This window comes from Chiloscyllium punctatum, chromosome 4 (assembly GCF_047496795.1).
Source record: "Chiloscyllium punctatum isolate Juve2018m chromosome 4, sChiPun1.3, whole genome shotgun sequence".
Classification (NCBI taxonomy): domain Eukaryota; kingdom Metazoa; phylum Chordata; class Chondrichthyes; order Orectolobiformes; family Hemiscylliidae; genus Chiloscyllium; species Chiloscyllium punctatum.
This window is the reverse complement of record NC_092742.1, coordinates 66,027,335-66,051,104: the sequence shown is the minus strand read 5'-3', so window position 1 is coordinate 66,051,104 and position 23,770 is coordinate 66,027,335. Positions and strand designations below refer to the sequence as shown.

Below are 23,770 nucleotides of genomic sequence, written 5' to 3'. Positions count from 1 at the left end.
TATTTATTAGTTTGTTGTTAGTTATTATTTGTTTAGTTAAATAGTTAGTTGGGTTTTTTATTATATATTTTTCTGTATATATTTATACATTCGTACATGAGGGCAGGTTGGGGTATTTTTTAAACATTTTTTCTTGTGTTTTTTTTTGTACTGTTTTGAATTGTATTGTTTTGTATTTATTGTAATAATAAAAAAATCTATGTTTTTCAATTAAAATATATTTAAGAAAAGGGGGTAACTCAACACCAACGATGACAGCTTTACTTCCTTAAAAGACATTAGGGAATCAAATGGGTTTTTACAACAACCAATGGTTTTATGGTCATTGTTAGATTTTTAATTTCAGATATTTTACAGAATTCCATTCCACTATCTGTCAGGGTGTGATTCAAAAGCTGGTCCCCAGGACATTACCTGAGTGTTTGAATTACTCTTCTCGTGACAATATCACTACACCATTGTCTCCACAATTTTCCAGTTTACCATGCCAGTGACCCTGACAACCTCCTTGACTTTTAATGAATAAACCTTCAAGATTGGCCCACCTACTTCACAACTTAGACCCAGAGCCATCACTAGACAGCTAACAGATCTTTTCTGTAGACCCCTGACTGACTTATTGTGACTCCCCGACTCATTGTACTGGACCCGGGAGCTAACTACAACCGGTATTGTATTGATACAAACTTCCTGGTTTTGACTATCCCAAGCCTGATAGTGCAAGTTGCCCTAGACCACTGTGCCAGGGCTCCCTGACTAAAGATTGCTTTCCTTGAGTTGACTGAAGACTACTCCCTTTTAACTTTGAGACATTACCATTTGCTTGAAGCATATGCATTGTGTTTAGCATTTATGCTGCTGGCACATGGTGCAGGTGTGAGATTGATGAAACATAGTGCTATGCAAAATAGGCCCTAACCTGACTGATCACCGTTGACAACGAAGTCAAGCTGCCTGGTTCTGCATCTGCAATTATTTTGGAATTAAGTCATAAGTACTGAGAGCTTTCAAGCTCTGGTTAAAGTGGCAAAGTGTAACTATGCAACTTAAAGCAAGACAGGGATTCTGTGAGGGTCTAAGCAAACACAAAGTGATTGAGCTCTATGACAGAAGGTGAGGAGCCCTGAGACACATCTTGGCCTAATCTGAGAATTGGGTGCCTGTCCCTGCATGCAAAATGGCCGGCCAACTCGTTATCTCAAAGCTGTTGGTGTGCTGTTAAGTTCAGCAACAAAATGCAGAATCACATGTCACAAAATAGGTCAGAAATTTGTCATATGGTGAGGGTGCTGTGTGCCCAATGCCAACATCTGCAGACAGGAATGCAGGCAGTCACCTTCCTGACTGACCTTGAGATGTTGGTGTTTGTTGTCCAAAAGGAGGACTGGAAGAGTATGCAGCAATCTGAAGCTGCCACTTGACCATTCTGATTTTCATATCTATAATTTCCACTGTCGCAGATGGGAGAATGGGAAACAGCACATCAATGAGGTCAGATTAGGTAATAATTCAAACGATTGCAAATAGGCCTCTCACCATTTATTAGCAAGATCACCTCTTGGCGTTCAACACTAGAGATGAGATATTCCTCTTGATATCGAGAATCTTATTTCTGCTGTTCTCACCCTATTTTGCCAACTGACTCACCAGTGCCTCCATCATTTAAATGTTTCACCCACTGTGTTTAAAAGGCAGAACTGGTAGACATGGTCATCTGGCTTAAAATACAACATGCAGGACGTCGCTAATTCATTTGTCTAATGTTGCCTCTACACAACACAATATACTGCCCAAAACTGGATCAGAGACACTCATGTGACTGCAATACAACAAATGACCTGCAAATTGTCCATAAATGTGCACACATTCCTTGGAGCAGTGCATCATTTAGGAGCTTAGAGTAGAAATAATATAGACTATTAGTATAGGTAATGCAGAAGGTACAAATCAGATTCAGCAATATATATACTAAAACGATTTATCCTGCACATGTTGTTGTCTACCATACATAATGTCTGCAATAGACAATGAAGCAAATTGCTAAATACAGTTTGAGACAAACAGTTTGTCCTGTCAGTTTTCTTTTACAGAGGGTTTAAATAAGAATTCTAATTTAATAAAAATTAAAAGTTAAGTATTTCACAATAACATTGCACAATTTAACAAAATATTTTATTTTCTATGAGTACCTTCATAATGTTCTTATGTGGAGGCTGAATCCTCCGGAGCTGCCAGCCCATTAAGCTACCTCTAACAGAAACTTCATTTGGAATACATTTGTGGTGATGAATCTTAAAGCATGCGTGATTATGAATGTCTCAGCTAATCACAGTGACAGTCATCATGAGTTAATATATTAGTCCAAAACAATTCCAAAGCAAGCTTGAGCATGAACATTAGAACTTTATTAAATGTATGTTGAAAAATGCTTTCAAGTTCTTATTTCCGCTTGAGAAGGGCTGATACAGCAAATGTGTCAGAAGGAAAGGAAAGAAAAGAAGGGAAGGAAGAACAAAATTATCTGGTTATACAATTGACATTTGACTGGAAAAGTAGTATTAAGGGAATATGAAGATGGTAGCAAGCCACCTTCTTGAATTGCCAAATCTACGTGGTGTACGTACACACACAGTACAGTCAAGGTTGATACTCTGGAATTTTAATGTGGAAACAGTGAGGGAAATGTGATATCATTTCAAGTACAAAGAGAAATGCTGGAAATCTCTAGCAGGTTTGGCAACATCTGTGTAAAGAGAAATATACTTAACATTTTGAGTCCAATATAAGACTCATTTGACACTTTCAAGTCAGGATGCTGTCTGACTTAGAGGGAAACTTGGAGGTGATGGTGTTTCTATACATCTGCTACCCTTGTTCTTTTGGATGGAAAATTGATCTGGGTTGTTATTTCTGCAACAAAGTTATCCATTCATTTAGATGGGATGGCCAGAAAAATACTTTTATTTCTTTTTTATGAATCAATCAAATACTTGTTCTATTATGTCTATGGAGAACTCTAATAAACTTTCATTCATCTCACACAACAATGTAATTAATAGGTATTGCATCAGATGGTTTTGGAACTGATCAAGCAACCCTGGAGTGTGAGAGTTCATATCCTGCTATAACAAGTTGCGAAATTCATTTCCGCACTTGAATCTTATCATAGGATGAGTCAGAAATGAAAGGAAGAGCCAGTTCAAAGCAGAGGTTAGGCAGGGAGCTAGCAGATAGGGGGATAATATTAATTTAGAAACAGAAGTAAACCATTCAGACCTTTACATCTATTCCATCATTCAATTAAAGTGTTATTGTTTTAACACCTTTTATCTGCCTTTCGTTCAAACACTTTGATCGCCCTGCTTTACAAATATAACTAATTGTTTTGTTTGTGCAGGAGTTCCAAATATCCAACCTTCAGCTCCAACACCTGTGTGAAAAATGTGCTTCACTATTTCACCTCCTGATGGACCCTAATTTTATACTTTTAAAAAAAAGTGTCCTTCTGTTCTAGGTTCTTCAAATAGAAGCAACAGATATTCTGTATCAACTCCAACAAATCCTTTGAGATACTTCCATTATATTAATCTGCAACCTTGTCATCATTAATGCTGGCAGTACCACACAGATGAGGATGACACTCTTCCACTCTCAGGGTGAGTCCATTGGTGGCTGTACAGACTGATGTGGCTTCCGCAGGCTCTGTTCCACTTGGGGCAGAAGGTGGTTGTGGGAAGGGGTGGATGGAGCATCAGTGTGGCAGTGTGTTCATTATGCTATTTTCACCTGGCTTGGTTTGGAGATGCTAATGTTGTACTAGGGTGGACAAAGTCAAAATTTACACAAAGTAGAAGCCAGGTGAACAAAGTTAAAAATCACACAACACCAGGCTATAGTCCAACAGGTTTATTTGGAGGCACTAGCTTTTGAAGTGCTGCTTCTTCATCAGGTGGTGGTCACTAATTAAGAAGCAGTGACCACCCTGACAACAAGTCTTGAAGTGCTCAATGCCTTCCTAGATGCTCCTTCTACACTTTGGATGGTCTCGGGCCAGTGATTCCTATTTGTCTGTGGGAATGCTGCAGTGAGGCCTTGAGGGTATCACTGAAGCACTTCTTCTGTTCACCTGGGGCTTGCCTGCTGTTTCGGAGCTGGGAGTAGAGCACTTGCTTGGGGAGACTTGTATCGGTCATATAGATGCAGCCGATCAAGGGTAGTCAGCGCCTCAATGCTAGAGGAATTTTGGCCTGGTCAAGGATGCTGGGGTGTTGGTGCATCTTTCTTCCCAGCGGATTTGCAGGATCTTGTGCAGGCCACATTGGTGGTATTGCTCCAGCACCTTCAGGCAGTTCACATCTCAGAGCCATATTGGTGGGCAGGAACCACCAAAGCTCTGTAAACCATAGCATGTATTCCATAAATTATAAGCTTACGTTTAATGTAAGCTGTCCTTCTTACTTAACTTTAATTCACTGGCAGCTTTGGATCATAAGTGCAAATATGAACAATTAAACCCTATGGTTTGTTTCTGTGCTGGAAGTTCTATATAATGATTTTCCTGAATCTGTGCTATCCTCTTCCAAAGCTGAGTTACAACTGTGAAGTTTTATCAGATAGTTACATTTTGGGACTGTATCTTTAAGGAGGTCACGTGACCTACTCTTAACTAGCAATGGGCCTGAGTGACATAACTATTAAGAGATTAAAGGGATTCACAGGTGGTTATGCTGCGAAGAAGATACAAGGTATTTACAGTGGGAGACAATGGTTTGCTGTCTTCAAAGTGCTAGGAAGTTGCTGAGAATGTCAAGTTGTAAACAGTCATGCATTAGGCTGTCCACTTAATTCCAATATAATAATTGAAAGACTCATCTGAATCTCAGTAATATCAATAAGAAATGTTTAGTCCTGTTGGTACACAGCATAATCACTGCAAGTGTGGTCAGCAAGGGAATTCAATGAGGAAAGGAGGAATGCATTTTTTAAAATCTTTGTCAGTCTTCAGGAGATGGAAAACTGCATGGCAGGGATGATGAGAAGGCTGAGTTTTGAGAAAGTGCATCCAAGAATTAGGTCAGAGGCAAATGCAAGTCCATTAATCTCAGATATTCTATTTATCCTTTGTAAGGCAAAAGTACAAAGTAGACTTATGTTATATCAGGGCAGAAAGCCTCCTGTGGCACGTGGAGAATTTTGGTTACTTCACAGCATCTCGATGAATAGTTGTATAGAAAGTATCACCAGCTATGGAAAATTGAGAACAATGTTTTCAAACTCAAGTGGTGGCTTGAGGCTGTGATTGTATCTGCAAGGATGAAAATTACCGAAGTAGGATGATCAGAGAGGCAGGCGCATTGCAGATGAGCAAAATGCAGGCAGAAATGGGTTCTGGATTAGTGGTGCTGGAAGAGCACAGCAGTTCAGGCAGCATCCGAGGAGCAGTAAAATCGACGTTTCGGGCAAAAGCCCTTCATCAGGAATAAAGGCAGAGAGCCTGAAGGGTGGCCTGTATTCCTGATGAAGGGCTTTTGCCCGAAACGTCGATTTTACTGCTCCTCGAATGCTGCCTGAACTGCTGTGCTCTTCCAGCACCACTAATCCAGAATCTGGTTTCCAGCATCTGCAGTCATTGTTTTTACTTAGATGAGAAATGGGTGATGGCCAAGAGAACCAGGCAGGTCGTGCATCAGTCTCCAAAGGCCACTGCTTCAGAATCCATTTTCCACTCTAGATACTCACTCTAGATCCTCAAAGTTGTTTCTCCAACTACAAGGTCTGTATAGGAGGGAAAGAAGAAAATTGGAAGAGCAGTTACGCTACAGGATTCATTAGTTAGGAGGGTAGACAAGCACTTCCACAGGATGGGATGTTGCCTCCCTGATTTCATGGAAAATATTCAGTCTGGAGTCCAGTTACTAGTGATGTGTCACAAGGATCTGTTTTGGGACCACTGCTGTTTGTCATTTTTATAAACACAGGCATAGGTGGATGGATCAGTAAATTTGCAGACGACACTAAAGTTGGTGGAGTAGTGGACAGTTTGGAAGAATGTTACAGGTTGCAGGGGGACTTGGATAAATTGCAGAATTGGGCTGTGATGTGGCAAATGGAGTTCAATGCAGCTAAATGTGAGGTGATGCACTTTGGGAAGAATAACAGGAAGGCAGAGTACTGGGTCAATGGAAAGAATCTTGGTAGTGCGGATGTGCAGAGGGATCTTGGAGTCCATATACATAGATCCCTGAAAGTTACCACCCAGGTGGATAGTGCTGTTAAGAAGGCATACGGTGTGTTAGGTTTCATTGGTAGAGAGATTGAGTTCTGGAACCGCAATATCATGCTGCAACTACACAAAACGCTGATGTGGCCACACTTGGAATATTGTGTACAGTTTTGGTCGCCCCATTACAGGAAGGATGTGGAAGCATTGGAAAAGGTGCAGAGAAAATTTACCAGGATGTTGCCTGGTCTGGAGGGAAGGTCTTATGAGGACAGGCTGAGAGACTTGGGTCTGTTCTCATTGGAAAGAAGAAGGCTAAGGGGAGATTTGATAGAGACATACAAGATGATCAGAGGATTAGATAGGGTAGACAGTGAAAGACTTTTTCTTAGGATAATGATGTCAGCTTGTACGAGAGGGTATAAATACAAATTGAGGAGTGATAGATTTAAGACAGATGTCAGAGGCAAGTTCTTTATGCAGAGAGTGGTAAGGTCAGGAATGCCCTGCCTGCTAATGTAGTCAACTCAGCCACATTAGGGAGATTTAAACAATCCTTAGATAAGCACATGGATGATTTTGGGATAGTTTGGGGGACTAGCCGAGAATAATTCACAGGTTGGCGCAACATCGAGGGCCAAAGGACCTGTTCTGCGCTGCATTGTTCTATGTTCTATACTGAAGTCAAGAATGTCACAGAATGGTTGCAAGACATTCTTCTGGGGAGAGCGATTGGCCAGATGCGGTGGTCCATGTTGGTACCAACAATACAGGTAAGAAAGGGATTGAGTCTTAAGTATGGCTAATTATTACACAGAGATGAGCTTCGAGGGGGAGAAGGCTGTCTGAGATAGCCCTGAAGCCAAGTTAGTCTGCTAGGATTTGGAAGGGGGGGACCACCTGGAAGCCAAAATTCTTTATGTTCCATCGCACAGTAAATGCATGGGGAGTTTGAAAAGACCAAATTTGTGAGGAGTTGAAATGAGAGTGGAAGATTCATTTAGCTTAAATCAAGGGGAAACTCGCCAGGAAAAGCCTTCAACAGCTTTGGTTGGAATTAGTTGGCTGGAAATTTAATTAAATCCTTGGAAGCACAAAAGATCACTTTGGACTGGAAAAATGAGTGACTATTTAAGAGACAGTATTAAGGACACTTCCAAATGGGTTTTAGAAGTTAAAAGGACAATTCGTTTCTGTAGCAATGAGGATAAATTACCGTATGAAAAGAATGGTTTGTTAATCCTGTTTTTAGTCAATTTTAAACAATAAATTCTTGAAATGTGAAATCTTGTTGGGTCATTGTTTTCTTTTAAAAAAGTTAAGAATCTCAGCAGAGAATGTAATAGCAGATATATTTTTCCTGGCATCTGATCCCATATTGTGCCCACAAATATAAAGAAGTGAAATCTTTTGTTCAGTTGTTCATGTGATGTGAACATTACTGGTAAAAATGATATAATTTAGAAATGCTTCAACTTGAAATGCCTCAATACATCTTCAATACTCTTAATTTATAATGTATATCCTTTGTGAGGCACACATCCCAAGAGGTTCGACAGTTTCCAGCCCTGTATAATCTATGGCATTTACTTATACCTTGACCTTTCCCCATTGCACCTCTGCTGAAGCTTTAGTGCACAGCACATAAATCTGGACCATGGAATGTGCCGGTCTGCAACACTCTGTCAAGGGTAACTCATTGCATGGCAGGTCAGCAAGTTTCAAACTTCCTGTTTTAAGACTAAAGAACAATTTTGTTTTAATGATGCTGATTGTCCTCCAAGTTCAGTTTCTGTTTGTCTTACTGTGCATCCTTGGGAACAAGCCATAACGGAGAGTTCTATATCACACAGCTTATGGGGTGAATCTCAACAAAAACAAACACTGCATCTTTCTGTGGACCTTACTTGCAAACAAACATTCCTCAAGGAAATTGCCACAAAAGTCTTCCATGCCATATCGCTTCAAAGGTAAAATGAAAGAGAATGAAAGTTCAGGTTTGTTGTAAGGACCGACAACTAGTGCCTTTCTTGTCACCATCCAAGTTACATCTTGGTGCTTGTTTGTAAATTCTGGCAATAAAGTATTCTATCAAATGACTTTGATTGGTTCCTTAAACAACCATCTGACACGATTTCCTATCTCATTTTCCAGCAGGACGTTATGTGCTGACCACTTCCTGATGAACTTATGATCAAAGGAATGTTTTTGTGTAAACATCTCCAAAAGTGTCAGGTGTATAAATTGATCCACCGAATTGTAGCATTCTGTGGCAATATGGCCAGACTGTAGTGTCCCTGTGAGCACTGTCCATTTTAGTCGTCCAGGTGATAGCCATGGCACTACAGCAAAGAATTGCCCAGACCTTTGCTACGTACTGAACCATAGAGAGCATGCATATTTAGCAAGCAGTTTCTTACTTCAATGGAGAGGGAGTGTCGCTCTCAAACGCTCAGTTTTTGTTTATTTGGAATAAGCAAGTAGCGATAGTTTTAGTGTATACCTTGATTTGTCTAAACTAAATCCCCAGCATCCTGAAGTAATCCGACCTGACAGTCAAAGAGACAAAGGATCATTTGGCCAAGTTCCCAAAGAACATGACCTTACGCTTGCCTCGATTTACCTTAATTGGAGGTCAGTTCAAACTGGTTGCAGATACTAACCAATCTACACAACCACAGCAGAACTGAGCAGAAAATAGTGATGTCGTATGATAGGGAGATCTTAATTTGGATGCCTCTGCTATCTGTGATAGACATGATGCTTATGCCTGCATCCTTATTGGTGATCTCAGCAACGGGTTGTATATAACACGTGAACAGGACTTGAGAGAGAGGACCTAAATCCAGATTTATTTGACTGGAAAACACAAAGCTATCCATTGATTAAAACTGTACTACTGATGTTTGTGTACAGCAGTTGTAAGCAATTATGGATTTCCTCCCCCAACTTCATCCTGGAAAACACATCCATTATGTAGATGAGCAATATTCTGCTCCTTCTCCTCCTCCAGGCTGATGAGTCAGACAAAGGTTTCACAGTTCTCCAAACTTTGAAATTCCTTTAGAGCTCCTTGATGTTTTCTGGGGTCAGTTCAGTTTCCATGTCCCATTTTCTGTCCTCTGGTCTTCTTGTAGGTGACAATCAATCAACAGGAAGCAACGATCAGAGAAGAACACCACCTAGTCTGTTGTCAGCCATGTCAGAGTAAAGGTAAAAACAATGACTGCAGATGCTGAAAACCAAATACTGGATTAGTGGTGCTGGAAGAGCACAGCAGTTCAGGCAGCATCCAACGAGCAGCGAAATCGACGTTTCGGGCAAAAGCCTGATGAAGGGCTTTTGCCCGAAACGTCGATTTCGCTGCTCGTTGGATGCTGCCTGAACTGCTGTGCTCTTCCAGCACCACTAATCCAGCCATGTCAGAGTGTCCAGCCACATTGATAATGCGGTTGAAGCCACTGTCCAGAATGACTAACCTGGTAATAGCCAGCAGCAAGGACATTCAGCTACTCACTGTTTTGAGCTGAATGTATACGTTAATTAACCAGAGTGAAGGATTTTTGTACATTACATCTGCTATGAGGAAAAAACCCACCACTGTCTTAATGCTATACACATTAATGGAGGTGATTTTAACACCTATTGTAAAACATTTTTTTTACTATACCATTTGTCTTTTACAGTTCCAGTCCTTGTTTCTGCTCCTCCATCCCTGGAAACATAAACTATTTCACTTGTGAGTAGGTTAACAAAATTATCCTGGTATGTCCTGTTAGAAATGTACAACCCAGGGCTGTTTGCTGGTTCATGCAAGAGAGGAGATTTGAACTATGTCCCATTAGAGAATTTGCTCACATCAGTTGCCTTTCAAGGGTGTTGCAGTTCCTGACTTCCTGAAATCGGGTGTAGTCTCTGTTTAGCGACTGAGGTGTGCTGGCCTCTTTATTGTTTGCAATGTTTTGGGGCTCAGGTCCTCCTCCAGCCTGTTCAAGCTTTGCTACGTTTTCTGAAGTTGCCTCCCTTGAAAAGTCTTGCCTTTTGTCTTTGGTCTGGGACATAGTTTGGATCCTTGCTGGAATCTTCTTTTTGGACTTCCTCACGAGATGCACCCCAACCGTAATTCTGCTAATGTTTTGTCTGCCTCAGATTCAGATGCGTGAGGAGGGGCGAGGACTTGGCTGGTATTTGGCAGTCTGCTGTCTCATTCTTTCCCATCCGCTACTCCCTCCTGAGCCCTTCTTTGTCTTTTTCTACTTGCTGGGAGCAGGGTTGCACAATTTCTTGCTGGCGGCCATATTCATATCTCCCTCCTTTTTATTTTCTTTACAATGCTTCTGTGTTACTGTTTTGGGCAATTCTTTTAGAAGTTGATATACTCAGTCTGCTTGCAGAGTCCTTTATCTGGTGACTTTCTTTCTTGACGTTTTTACAACATAGCCAGTTGATGACCAACTGAAGCAAATATGATATAAGAATGAAAGAGTTTGGGTTTACAACATAGGATGAAAATGGAATAGTGTAGGATAGATAGGCTTCAGATTGGCTCCACAGGTCAGCGCAACATTGAGGGCCAAAGGGCGGTGCTGTAATGTTCTATGTAGACCAGGACATTTTGGCATTACTTTATTATAGCTAACATCTTCCTGATCATGATCTCTCTCTTGCCAGGTGAATTTGATAGAAAGGAGGTAAGGTAAGAAAGATAAACTAATTATATATTGCTAGAAATTTTATGAAGAAAAAAAGGCAATGGTTAATTCATCTGGTTGCACTTCAAATGATTCTGGCACAGTATTCTACTTCCTGGCTTATGATTTGTTAAATCATATTGAATCCTAATGAACAAGCTTCAGTTTGGGAAAATTCTCAGCATTCATTCACTAAAATGCACTTGTGCTTTGAAAAAAAATGCACTTCTAAGTGGTAGCAATAATTACATGTTCTATTAATGGTAATACCTTAGAGGTTTATGCATTACTTTTAAGTTTAACACATGAACTAGGATTATAATTTAAGACAATTATTAATAATGGCTGAGACAATGACTAAGGTGATGCAAAGAATTTGTCGTTATTGATGAGCAGTTCGGGATCTTCTCAGGAATTGGACTATGCATTTATGCAGCAGTTTTATAAATTAAAAATAAACATACAACAAAACTCCTAACATATCAATAGACAAAAAGAACCAAATAATTACAGATTACTGGCAAGTATTTAATACACATTTGAATTAATTATGTTCATAAAACCTGTATCTTTATAATTTTAATTTATCAGCTTAACAGTGGACTGTCGCTCATAGACTGCTACATTCAATGATTTTCTTCTATTCATAGAGTCAACAAGGAAGTATAAATTTTACATCAATTGATATTAACAGAGTACTTTTATCATTATACAAGATTGTTTACCTTTATTTTGAAACTATGTACAGCATAAGCATAATAAACAGCGATGAAACAAACTGAACTGACCCCCAAGACCTAAACTGTATAGCAACTACGATCGTTCTACAGTTTAAACACAAAGACCACCGGGAAAGGATTTTCCATTTACAAAGAAGTGTGAAAACTAACACTGTTGTAAAGTGAAGAAAGAGGGTGGAGGCCAATTACAAACTTGCAAAGTTCTTAAAACTTTGAAGCATGTGAAATTTTTCAGAATTGAATGACACAGATGTTTGCCAACCTCTTAATGAGTGAACCTTCATCTTTGTGAAGCCCAAACTACCAAGTGATAAATATAGCAGTAGTCTACAAATCAGATCCATATGCTTCCTTGCATAAAGTGAATATCCAGTTTTGTTATGTTCATTGCTATTTTGTACACCAACATCAATAATCTTAAAAACACAAATACTGCTAAAGAATGCCTGTACTTCCTAGCACAGAGAAAATGAACATAATCAGAACTATGCCATGCAAACTTAATTTTTAAAATATTATCCTGAATTTCTCTCTCTAGAAAGCCTGGTGAACAATACCCCATTTATATTTGCAAAAATAAATCTGGAGTAAATATGCCTCAGTTTGAGTGCCGGTGTTCTCCTGTGGAGATATGACAGTACTTGCAAACAGTTTGATTGAGAAAATATAAAATTGAAGGAAAATGTTACCTGATTACCACAATCCAATTAAGATGATAAACAGATACAGCTTACCTGTAATAAAGTCTCAGTGTCTGAATTTCTTCCTCTTGTTCCTTACATTGCTCTAAAGCTCTGTCCCTTTCTTTCTGTACTGTTAGTAATTCAGTCTGCAAATAATAAGATTTATCGAGTTTCACTATAATCTGCAATTTTATGGCTGTTATTTTTTTCTGGAAATTCAAAGGGGTCTGTTCAAAGGTTTGCTGCATTACATATACCATGACATCATAAATTACTATTCTTGAATCTTAGTTAACAGAAAGGGATGTAATAATTGGTCTTAGGATACTTTTTAAAACAAATATAGCCTAGTTTGCAAGTATTGAGATACTTAAAAGTAGAATGCAATCATTAAGAGTTTTATCGCTAAACTTAAATAAACTTACATAAACATACAGGTCGTTCTGCTATAATGCGACAGTTGCATTCCTCTATAGAAAATCATGCTATGGGAAGAAACTAGAGAAAATTGTGCTGTAGAAGATCGATATAGAAAAAAATCATTACACCTGTTCAGCAGAAAGTTTGTGTTCTTCAAATGTTATAGCCAATTCGTGTTGACGAAATGCATGTTATACCAGAACAACTTGTACATCCATGAGACATTGCTTTGAAAGTTTGAAATGACCAGTCACTAGAATCGAAGTCCAAATGTAGAGGGGATTGGTTCTGAAGCCCATAGTGCCCTTAGAAGTCTCACAAGTACTGTGTTAATTGTGACCAGAATCCTCCCCTTTTAAATTAGATTAGATTCCCTACAGTACGAAAACATGGCATTTGGCCCAACAAGTCCACACCGACCCTCTGAAGAGTAACCCACCCAGACCCATTCCCCCCTGACTAATGCACCTAACACTATGGGCAATTTCGCATGGCCAATTCACCTGACCTGCATATCTTTGGACTGTGGGAGAAAATCAGAGCACCCGGAAGGAACCCACGCAGACATAGGGAGAATGTGCAAATTCCACCCAGACAGTCGCCCAAAGTAGGAATTGAACCCGGGTGACTGGTGCTATGAGGCAGCAGTGCTAACCACTGAGCTACTATGCCGCCCCATTTGGTGTTGGTAACATCTGTCATTTTGAGATCTCCATATGCAACATGGTAGATTCAAAGAAATGATGGCTATTACCTGTGGCCAGCATTTAAACCCCGAATATCTTCACATTGAATGCATTATACATGCATGATGTCATGGTTGCAAATGAAGTGTACCTGCATTTTGCAAGTGCATAACTGCATGATTGATGACTTTGCCTCCTCAACATCCTTCGTCCAGAAGTGGAACCTGTGCTTTTGACCAAACTGACACTGATGCTGCCCAACCTGGGTATTGGTCCAGGCATTTTCTAGCTGCAGGTCATTTATACCAACAGCAAATGTTGGCAGGAAACACAGCTTGTGCAGGGTACACTCAACACCAGGCTCAGTCAATGACTAACTTTGACAGATATCCCCAAGAATAGATTGACCAAACCCTGGTGTTTCACCAGCTGCCTGACTGGTGGTACACAATTCCCTTGATTGCTTGTGATGGCCCTATAGTTCAAAGTATCGACAAAACCCCAGACTGTAGGTGGATGTATCCCCTGACTATGATTGCTCAAGTGGATGACTGACTAACACGCATCACGTGACCCTTGAGTTGCAGCAGCATCTGTTTACTTGACCTTCTTAATAGGCACTTTGCCACCCCCTAGTGAGAATATCATCTCAACATCCAAAATTCTGTCTGAAAATGAAAATGAAAATCCTAAGTTGAGAAATGCCTCGATCGAATTCTCACATGATTCTCCCACAATCATCGTCCAATACCTGGCTAGTTGTAAAGATTCTCTGTGACTTTTCTGTCTGATTTTCTTGTTTTGGAGTTTTCAGGCATGCAGCCCCCGCCACTGCACCACAGTATAGATGTATCTCTCATCAAAACTGCTATATAACACAAATAGCAATAGGTTTCCAACTCATATGTCTCCCAGGTAGTATAACTGAATTACAAACCACTAGATCCCTTCTAACATACATTGAGACTGATATTAAAACAGATGCACATGTCACTCTGCACTTCAGATGCAAAATTTGTAAGATGTTGGGTGCTTCAGGGCAATCTTTAAAATTCTTTATAAAAACAGGAAAAGCTGCAGTTGCTATAAGTCAGAAACAAAAACAGAAAATGCCTAAAAGCTCAGCAGGTCTGGCAGCATCTGTGGACAAAAATCAGAGTTAACATTCCAGTTTGAGTTACCCTTCCTCAGAACTCAGGATGCTGCCAGACCTGCTGAGCTTTTCCAGCAATTTCTGTTTATCTAAAATTCTTGAATTAAATAACTGAATTCTGAGTGACTCCTATCTATTTTATATGAATTAGATTTTATAGTCTGAAAGCTACTGAATATCTCATTGTGCAGTGCATGGTAATGCCATCACTGCAAACATTATGATCCAAACAATTATTGAGAATACAGGTACACAGGAGCTGTAATCCTTCTCTTTACATGTCATTTATGTGTAAGCTTCTATCTATCACTCAGCAATGTTTATTTCCATCTCATTCTGGAAAATCACATGATTTGTTATGGAGGTATAATGTCTATGGTACTTCTTCAATCAAGAAGGAGGAAAATATGTTGTTTCAGCGATGCCAGGTTAGTCCAACAATAGTTTACAGTGTGCTCCAAGGAAGCAATTTCTGATGTGATACAGCACTTTAAGCTCCAGTCTTGCCTACATTACATTCACTACAGACTTCTGTCCTACAAATGAATTACTGATTGAGATATCTGTGGATCATAAAGATGAAAAATATGCATAAAAATATTTCCCACTGTATTATTCAAAAGAATGTGATTATTTGAACTTGAAAATCAAAGAGCCTGATAAGAAATTGTTATTTGAATATATTGTATTTCAAGGTTAAGATGATTTTTAAAAAATTAAGTGATTCTTCAAATTGTCAACTTTTGAAACAGATGCGCATAACTACTGTTTTTTGCAAGAACTGGGAGGGAGGACAATTGAATATCACTGTATCAACAGTCAGCTACCTTCTAATAATTACCTATACTCTAAGTTGAAAAAACAGAAAGGCTGGTCAATATGACAAAGAACTAGGTTGCAGGGTGGCAAAAAGCTGCGTTATATAATTTAGTCAGCAGTTTAACAAATTTATAGCCTTACAGATGGTTGTACGTTGTTTTAAATTTGTTAATAATTTCCACCTTGGTAGATATCACAAAAATTCACGTTTGTTAAAATTACTATTTATCTCCTCTAGTTAGCTTTTCCAGGAAATGTTTAATAAACAATCTGGATGAAGGAACTGAGGTCACTGTTGCTAAATTTACAGATGACACAAACATAGAGAGATAGATAGTGCCGAGGAAGCAGGGAGGCTGCAGAAGGACTTGGACAGGTAACGAGAGTGGGCAAAGAGGTGGCGATGGAATCCAAAGTGGGAAAGTGAGTAGTTATGCACTTTGGTAAGAAGAATAGAAGCTGACATTAGTTTTTAAATGGGAAGGCTTTGGAAATCTGAAGCACAAAGGGTCTTGGGATTCCGAGTTTGGGATTCTCTAAAGATTAACATACAGGTTCAGTTGGCAGTTAGGAAGGCAAATGCAGTGTTTTGCATTCATTCAGGGCTAGAATACAAGAGCAGAGATGTACTGCTGAGGCTGCTTAAGGCTCTTGACAGACTGTATTGGAACATTGAGAGCAGTTTTAGCCCTGTATCAAAGAAAGAATGTTCTGGAATTGTGGAAGTTCAGAGGAGGTTCACAAGAATGATCTCAGGGGTGAAGGGCTTGCCAGAGGATCAGTTGAGGACTCTGGATCAGTGGAAGGATGAAGGGTCATCTGATTGAAACTTACAGAACACTGAGAGGCCTGGATAGAGTTGATATGGAGAAGATGTTTCCACTAGTAGAACAGACTAGGACCTCAGGGCACAGCTTCAGAGTGAAGGGACAACCTTTTAGAACTGAAATGAGAAGGAACTTCTTCAACCAAATGTAGTGGTTAATCTGTGAAACTCATTGCCACAGAAGGCTGCGGAGGCCAACACATGAGCGTATTTAAGACAGGGATACATTGATTCGTGATTGGTAGGGGACAAGAGTTATGGGGAGAAGGTAGAAGAATGGAGTTGAGAAACATATATTAGCCTTGATCAAATTCTGGAGCACATTAGTGGGCTAAATAGCCTAATTCTACTCCTATATATCTTATCGGCTAAAATGTTTAACTTATCATTTTGTAGCTTTAAGTGACCCTTCCCTGAAAAATTATAAGATAACCTAAAATAGTATTTCATACAGTTTTAAACTGGCAGTACTTTTCAACTGTTGTGATACAATGGTGAATAAACACAAAGAAAGAGCCAATGGGTTGAAAGTAAACCAATGTAACGGTGTTAATCCTCTGTTCTTCATCACTGTAGCAACACCAAAAAAGTTTAATGGTCAGGTGATCATATTACTGTTGTTTGTGTTATCTGCAATGTTATGCATGGCCCAATACATTAGCTTATACTTTTCTCAATAAGTCTGACATCCTGTACATTATTTACCTGTAATGTGTTGTAAACCAGACAAGTTAAAAGGTGAAGTCGCCTTTGTCCCAGAGGACCATAGGCTGCTCTCTCTTTAGAGACAGACAATTGATGGCGGTTTAACTTAAAGATCATCATTCCTCAGGTGAGGGGCAAGGCTGAGAAGGAGAGTCCTACATGATAACCTCACTGTTGTGGGATTGGCATCACTCTACAATGCAAATAAGGCATCCAGCCAACTGAGCTCACTGACCTGCTACCTTTGTAAACCAGTTGACAATAGGAATTAGTTAAGTAAGTTGTTCATACTTGAAGTCTGCATGTCAACCATTGCTCAGAGTTCAATCTTTTTATAAATCTTAATGCAACCTTTACAATTGCTCAAGGGCACAACTTTTAAAAATATAACTCTCACTGAAAGGGGCATTATATTTGTTTCAGTAGCCCTATATATTATAAATATCTAATATGGTCCACCAGTCAGTAAAAAACAAATAAGAATAGCTCTTTGGTCTGCCTGAAATTCATTCATCTTCCAGTGCAAAGAGTTGACCTTGACAGACTATTGCAGACTGTTACATTCCAAGGTCCAGGAATACTTGCTGAGGCACACAGTAAAACTTGGGCCAGCTACTGCCAAGACACAGTTGGAAAAGACTACTGTTTAATGTCTTTCTGCCAAAGTACAATGTGGAGTAGATAAGCAGGACGGTAGAAGAACACAGCAAACCAGGCAGAATCAGGAGATGGAGAAGTCGATGTTTTGGGAATAACCCATCTTCAGGAATGAAGGTGGAGATAGGCGGACCTACAGATAAAGAGAGGGATGAGGGTTTTGGGAGGACAGAGGGGAGGAATGGTGAGACCAATAGGTGAACACAGGTGGTGGGTATGACCTGGTTGGTCGATGACAGGGATGAATCTGACTACGAGCTGGAAGGAATGGTTGGTAAGTGAAATGGAAGGAAGGAGGTGGGGCTGGAAAGGGAATTGGGGGATAGGTGAGACAGTTATTTGAAACTGGAGATCGACGTTTAGACCTCTAGGCTGCTCAGACGGACGATAAGGTGTTGTTCCTCCAATTTGCGGTCTGATTCAATGTAGCAATAGAGGAGGCCGAGGATGGACATGTTAAAGAGAGAGTGGCAAGGGGAATTGAAATGGGCGGTGACTAGAAGGTCAGGCTAAGATGCTCAGTGAAACATTCCCTAAGTTTACGTTTGGTCTAGTTGGTGGGGTCTAATTGGAGGTGGTGGAAGTGTTTGAGGTTGATACATTGGATGCGGAGACCAGAGGGGTGGAAAGTGAGGATAAGGAGGACCCTTCTTTATTATGTTTGGGGGGAGGGTTTAGAACTGTGGAGTGGGGAATGGAGGAGGTGTGGTAGAGGGCTGTCTGGATGACAGAGTGGGGGAAAGCACATTGTTTAAACAGGTGGACATCTGGGATGCTTGGGAGCGAAATGTCTCCTTGTCAGAGCAGAATTAACAGAGATGGACGATTTGAGAAAATGGGATTGAGTTTTTGCAGGATACATGGTGGGAGGAGGTATAGTCCAGGTAGTTATGGAAGCCTGAGGATTTATAGTAAATGTAGTCTGTAAACTGTTGCCAGAGGTAGAAAAGGAGAGGTCAAGAAAGTGGAGGGAGGTGTCTGAATTAGACCAAGTGAATTTGAGAGCATGAGGGATGTTGTTGGCAAAGTTGATGAACTCCTCCCAGTTCAGCCTGGGTTCAGGAAGCTGCACCAATGCAGTCATTGATGTAACAGTGGAAGAGTTGAGGAACAGTACTTGTGTAGGTACTGAGGAGGGTCTGTTCGAAGTAGCCAACAAAGAGGCAGGTGTAGCTAGCACCCATGCAAGTACCCATGGACACCCTGTGGATGTGAAAGAAATGGGAAGAATTGAAAGAAAAATTATTGAGGATGAGGACTAATTTGGTGAGGTGGAGGAAGGTATTGGTGGAGGGGGACTGGATGGGTCCATTGGAGAGAAAGAAACTGAGGTACTGCAGGCCATCATTATGTGGAATTGACATGTAGAAGGACTGCATCTCCATAGTGAAGGTGAAGTACTGGGGGCTGGGGAACTGAAAGTTTCCGAAGAAGTTGAGGGTGTGGTTAGTGTCTGGTCCATTCAGTTACCAGGTTCTCTTGATGCCTCAAAGGTGTGTAAATATAGCCCTGCATAATTAAGAAATTCTTGGGTTTTGTTTCACAATTGCAGGAAATGCCAATTTTCCAATATTTGTTGTTTGTTACATGTGCAAAGATCCAACAGAAATGTTGCAGTAACTATATATGTATTCAAAGATATTTATGAATAAAGTATATTTTTGAAATTAAAACACTTTTGATAACTAACATATTGGATTTTCTATGGAAGAGTACAGAAATTGATTCCCCTTTGTCTGAAAATTGAAAACCGCATCTACTTACATTAGCTTATTATAAGCTGGGGATCTTTTGCCGACAGAAAACTTTATGCCTACCTCAGCGAACCCTGTGATGTAAGGCCAATGCCACAAACTTCCTACTCTAATCTACCACTTTATACATTAAGATCTCACACACCTGATACAGTTTTTCACCACTCCCAAAAGGTAAAGATTATTTACACAAAATGACTGTGCATCTGTGGAACTTAGTTTTTTTTGAGGGTGTGGTGTCTTTTAACTTTAGAATTTTAAATATTTCACCTAGTCACACAGTGCCTTTAAATTCACACAATATATGCTAATTGATACAGAGTTCTTTAAATTTGCTACATCTTTCAAAATCTTTTCATAATTTTATTCTTTCTACACCTCACTTAATACTTTGAAGCATTGGAAAATGCAAGATCTTTGAATACTAATGTTTAAGGATTTTTTATTTCAGAAGCTAGGTAACAGGGTCAAGATTGCAGTGTTTGAAAGATTATAACAGTAGTGATAGGCAATGTTTCTAATGTGGCAATTTTCTGTAGTAATAGAAATCATATCAGTGCTTAAATATGTTTCGAGGAGTTTTCAAAAATCATTCACGAATATTAAAATTAAATATGTACTATTGAGTGAACCTGCATGGATAATTTGCATGAAATAATTGTGAGAAGGTCCCAGCAATAACTGCTGTTTGAATTGTCCTAGCTTTATGATGCAGTTATAACGTATAAACCTGATACATTTTGCTACATTGCTCAACAGTCCTGAGGAATGGTCACTGGACCTGAAATGTTAACTCTGATTTCTCTTTGGAGACGCTGTCAGACCTGCTGAGCTTTTCCAGCAATTTCTGATTTTGTTTCAGATACTGGTTCAGTGGTTCAACTTCACAACCAATCACTGGCTGTTATCAGTGCGTTCACAACAACTCTACTTGGGAAGTGTAATCTATGGAAGCCAATTTGAATTGTGTTATTGCACGAAATCATTACAAAAATGCAGCTTAACAAAGACTTTAAAAAGGCACAGATTTTATTCAGAAGAAACTCCATTATTTAGATCTTTGCCCCTCACTTTTTAACTGGAAAATGTTTGACTATTTAAATTATTGGAAGACTTGAGAGTTGGGAACAGTATGGTGAAAGCAACAGGACAGCTGGGACTTTGTTGAATGTCAAGATCGATACACCATCTCTTCAACCGTATATTTGAAATATTAAGAAAGAAACAGAGAAATGATGGAGAAAGAAGTACTGTGAATTAGAGTCAGATTAGGTGCACGAATGAAGGAGAAAAAGAGAAAAAAAATGAAATCCAAATAGTGAAAATTTCTAATAAAAACTTAGAACTGAAGTAAGATTTCAGTTTGAAGTGCTCTGATTCTAGGCCTGACAACATATGGGAAATAAATCATCGTAGTAAATAGGGATTTGTGTTGTTACACAACAACACACATTTTCTATAAGGAGCTTCACTGGCTACCAGTGTGCATCTGCAACAATTTCACAACTGTCACGAGAGATTGACAGTCGGCTGCTTTCTTCAGAAGACTGAAAATGTGGTTAATATGCTTATTTTTATTTTCTTATGTCAGGTTTGCTCAATGTAAATTGTAATACCTCTTGCATTTTTTGCTCAAGTGCAAAATAGGAAATGGTTCCTGGTTATACCTAGTTACACCCATTTAAACTAGTTTAAGTGCCAAATGCATTTACATGTACATTTGTCTATTCCAGAAAATGTATAAAATAAACAGAAAACGAATTGAGTTGCCCAGTTACTCAGATTTAAGCAGAAATGACAATACAAACAATTAGGACTATTGATGGGCATAACACCATCAGATACAGGAGTAGAATTAGGCCATTTGGCCCTTCAAGTGTGGTCTGTCATTTGATCGTATTTAATGTTTCTCATCCTCCTAAAACGCCCCGGACGGCGTCCAATGACAGCATTTCTTTTCCTAAATAGGGGGCCCAATACTACTCAAAATATTCCAAATACAGTCTGATGGGAGCCTTATTAAGCCTCAGCAGTTCATCTCTGTTCTTGCATTCTCACCATCTTGAAATGAATGCAAACATTGCATTTGTCCTCCTGATTGCTAAATGAACCTGCATGTTAACTTTAAGGGAATCTTGAACTAGGACTCACAAGTCCTTTATTGCTTCAGATTTCTGAAGTCTTTCCATTTAGAAAATAGTCCAAACTTCTATTCTTCCTACCAAAACACATCGTCTCACACTTTCCCACAGTTTATTCCATTTGTCACTTCTTTACACACTTGGGTAGCACGTCCAAAACTCTTCTGCAGCCACCTTGCTTTTTCATAACTACCTACCCCTCCACCTCCTTTATCATCTGCAAACTTAGCAACAATGTCCTCATTTCCTTCGTCCAAATCACTAATGTATAACATGAATTGTTATGGTCCGAATGCTGACCCCTGCAGAATTCCTCTAGTCACACACACATTGCAGGGTCATGATTTAGAGATGCCGGGGTTGGACTGGGGTGTACAAAGTTAAAAATCACACAACACCAGGTTATAATCCAACAGGTTTAATTGGAAACACTAGCTTTCGGAGTGCTGTTCCTTTATCAGGTAGACAACCAACTAATGTTGTGTGATTTTTAACTTTGTACACTGCATGGTGAATTTTATCACATTATGATCTCTGGTCCCTAGGTGTTATAGAGTCATAGAATAGCATGGAAACAGACCCTTTGGTCCAACTCACCCATGCCAACCAGATATTCCAACCCAATCTAGTCCCACCTGCCAGCACGCAGCCCATATCTCTCCAAACCCTTCTTATTCATATCCCCATCTAGATACCTTTCAAAAATTGAAATTGTATCAGCCTCAACCACCACCACTGGCAGCTCAATCCACACACACGCTATCCTCTCAGTGAAAATGTTGCCCCTTAGGTCCCTTTTAAATCTTTCCCCTCTCATCTTAAATCTATGGCCTCTACTTATGGTCTCCCCTCCCTGGGAAAAAGACTTGGTTATTTACTCTTTCCATGCACCTCATGATTTTATAAACCTCAGCCTCTGACACTCCAGGGAAAATTGCCCCAGCCTAATCAGTCTCTCCCTATTACTCAAACCCTTCAGCCTGGCAATATCCTTGTAAATCTTTTCTGAACCCTTTCAAGTTTAACAACATCTTTCCTACTGCAGGGAGACCAGAATTGAATGCAGTATTCCAAAAATGGCCTAACTAATGTCCTGTATAGCAGCAACTTGACATGCTAAATCCTATACTCAATGCACTGACCAATAGAGGCAAGTGTAATAGCAAGTAAAGAGTTCTTTCATCTTAAGCTCCCTAGTTAAATCTGCCTTATTATGCACACATTAATCCAGAGTTGCTGTTTCCCAGTGGGCTCTACCAAAGGCTGCACCAAAAAAAACATCTTGTAGATATTCCACAATTACTTTTCTTGAGATCCACTACCAAGCTAATTTTCCTAGTCCACCTGAATATTGAAGTCCCCCATAATTACTGTAAAAGGACCTTTCTTACATGCCTTTTCTGACTCCTGAATTATATTATTCTCCATATCCTAGCTACTACTATGTGGCCTGTACACAAATCCCGTCAGGGCTTTTTTTCTTTGCAGTTCCTCAATGCTACCCACTCAGATTGTACAACGTCTGAATTTATATCACTTTATGCCACTGATTTAATTTCATTCCTTATTAACAAGGCAACCTCACTACTCTGCCCACCTGTCTGTCTTTTCAGTCGACCATGTATCCCTGAATATTTTGTTCCCAGCCTTGATCCCCTTATAGCCCCATCTCTATATAACCCACAACATCTTACTCATCAATTTCAATCTGTGCAACAAGCTCATTGACTTTGTTTTGTATACTGTGTGCTTTTAAGTACAACACACTTAGTCCTCTGTTCACTGGCCCCCTTTCTATACTTGTCCTCTGATCCACTGTGCCTGAAGTTAGATTCATGACTCTTTCCATACTCTGTGTCTTATTAGTTGTTCTGGAAACTTTAATCTCTGCTGAGCTCCCCCCCCACTTTTTAAATGTTTCCATATTTTCCATGTAACTGGGCAAGCTATCCCCCAATGAATTGCAATGCAATACAGAGAGACTCAGAGGTATTTGTATAAGAAAAACAGAAAACTAGCACACAGAAACAGTAAATAAATAGCAAAGCTAATTTAATGTTGGCCGTTCTCTTGAGAGGGTTGGATTATAAGAGTCTGGAAATCTTACTGCAACTGTATAAGGTGTTCATGAGACCACATTTGGGGGACTGTGAGGAGTTTTGATTATTTAAAGGAAGACATTATTTCATCAGAAGAATGGAAATGCTGGAAAAGCTCACCAGGTCTGGCAGCATTTGTGGAGAGACACCAGAGTTAATGTTACAGGTGGAGTGTC

At 39.7% G+C, this 23,770-nt stretch overlaps 1 protein-coding gene across 3 annotated transcripts in view; it reads right to left on the bottom strand.

Annotated features, from left to right (window-relative positions):
* The window catches only part of mipol1 (mirror-image polydactyly 1), a 413,171-nt gene that overhangs the window by 98,064 nt on the left and 291,337 nt on the right, over nucleotides 1–23,770 (bottom strand). For all 3 annotated transcript variants that reach the window (XM_072568912.1, XM_072568913.1, XM_072568914.1), the window contains exon 8: nucleotides 12,386–12,480. In XM_072568912.1, the coding sequence (XP_072425013.1) occupies nucleotides 12,386–12,480 (95 nt within the window). The remainder of the gene's footprint in view (nucleotides 1–12,385; nucleotides 12,481–23,770) is intronic.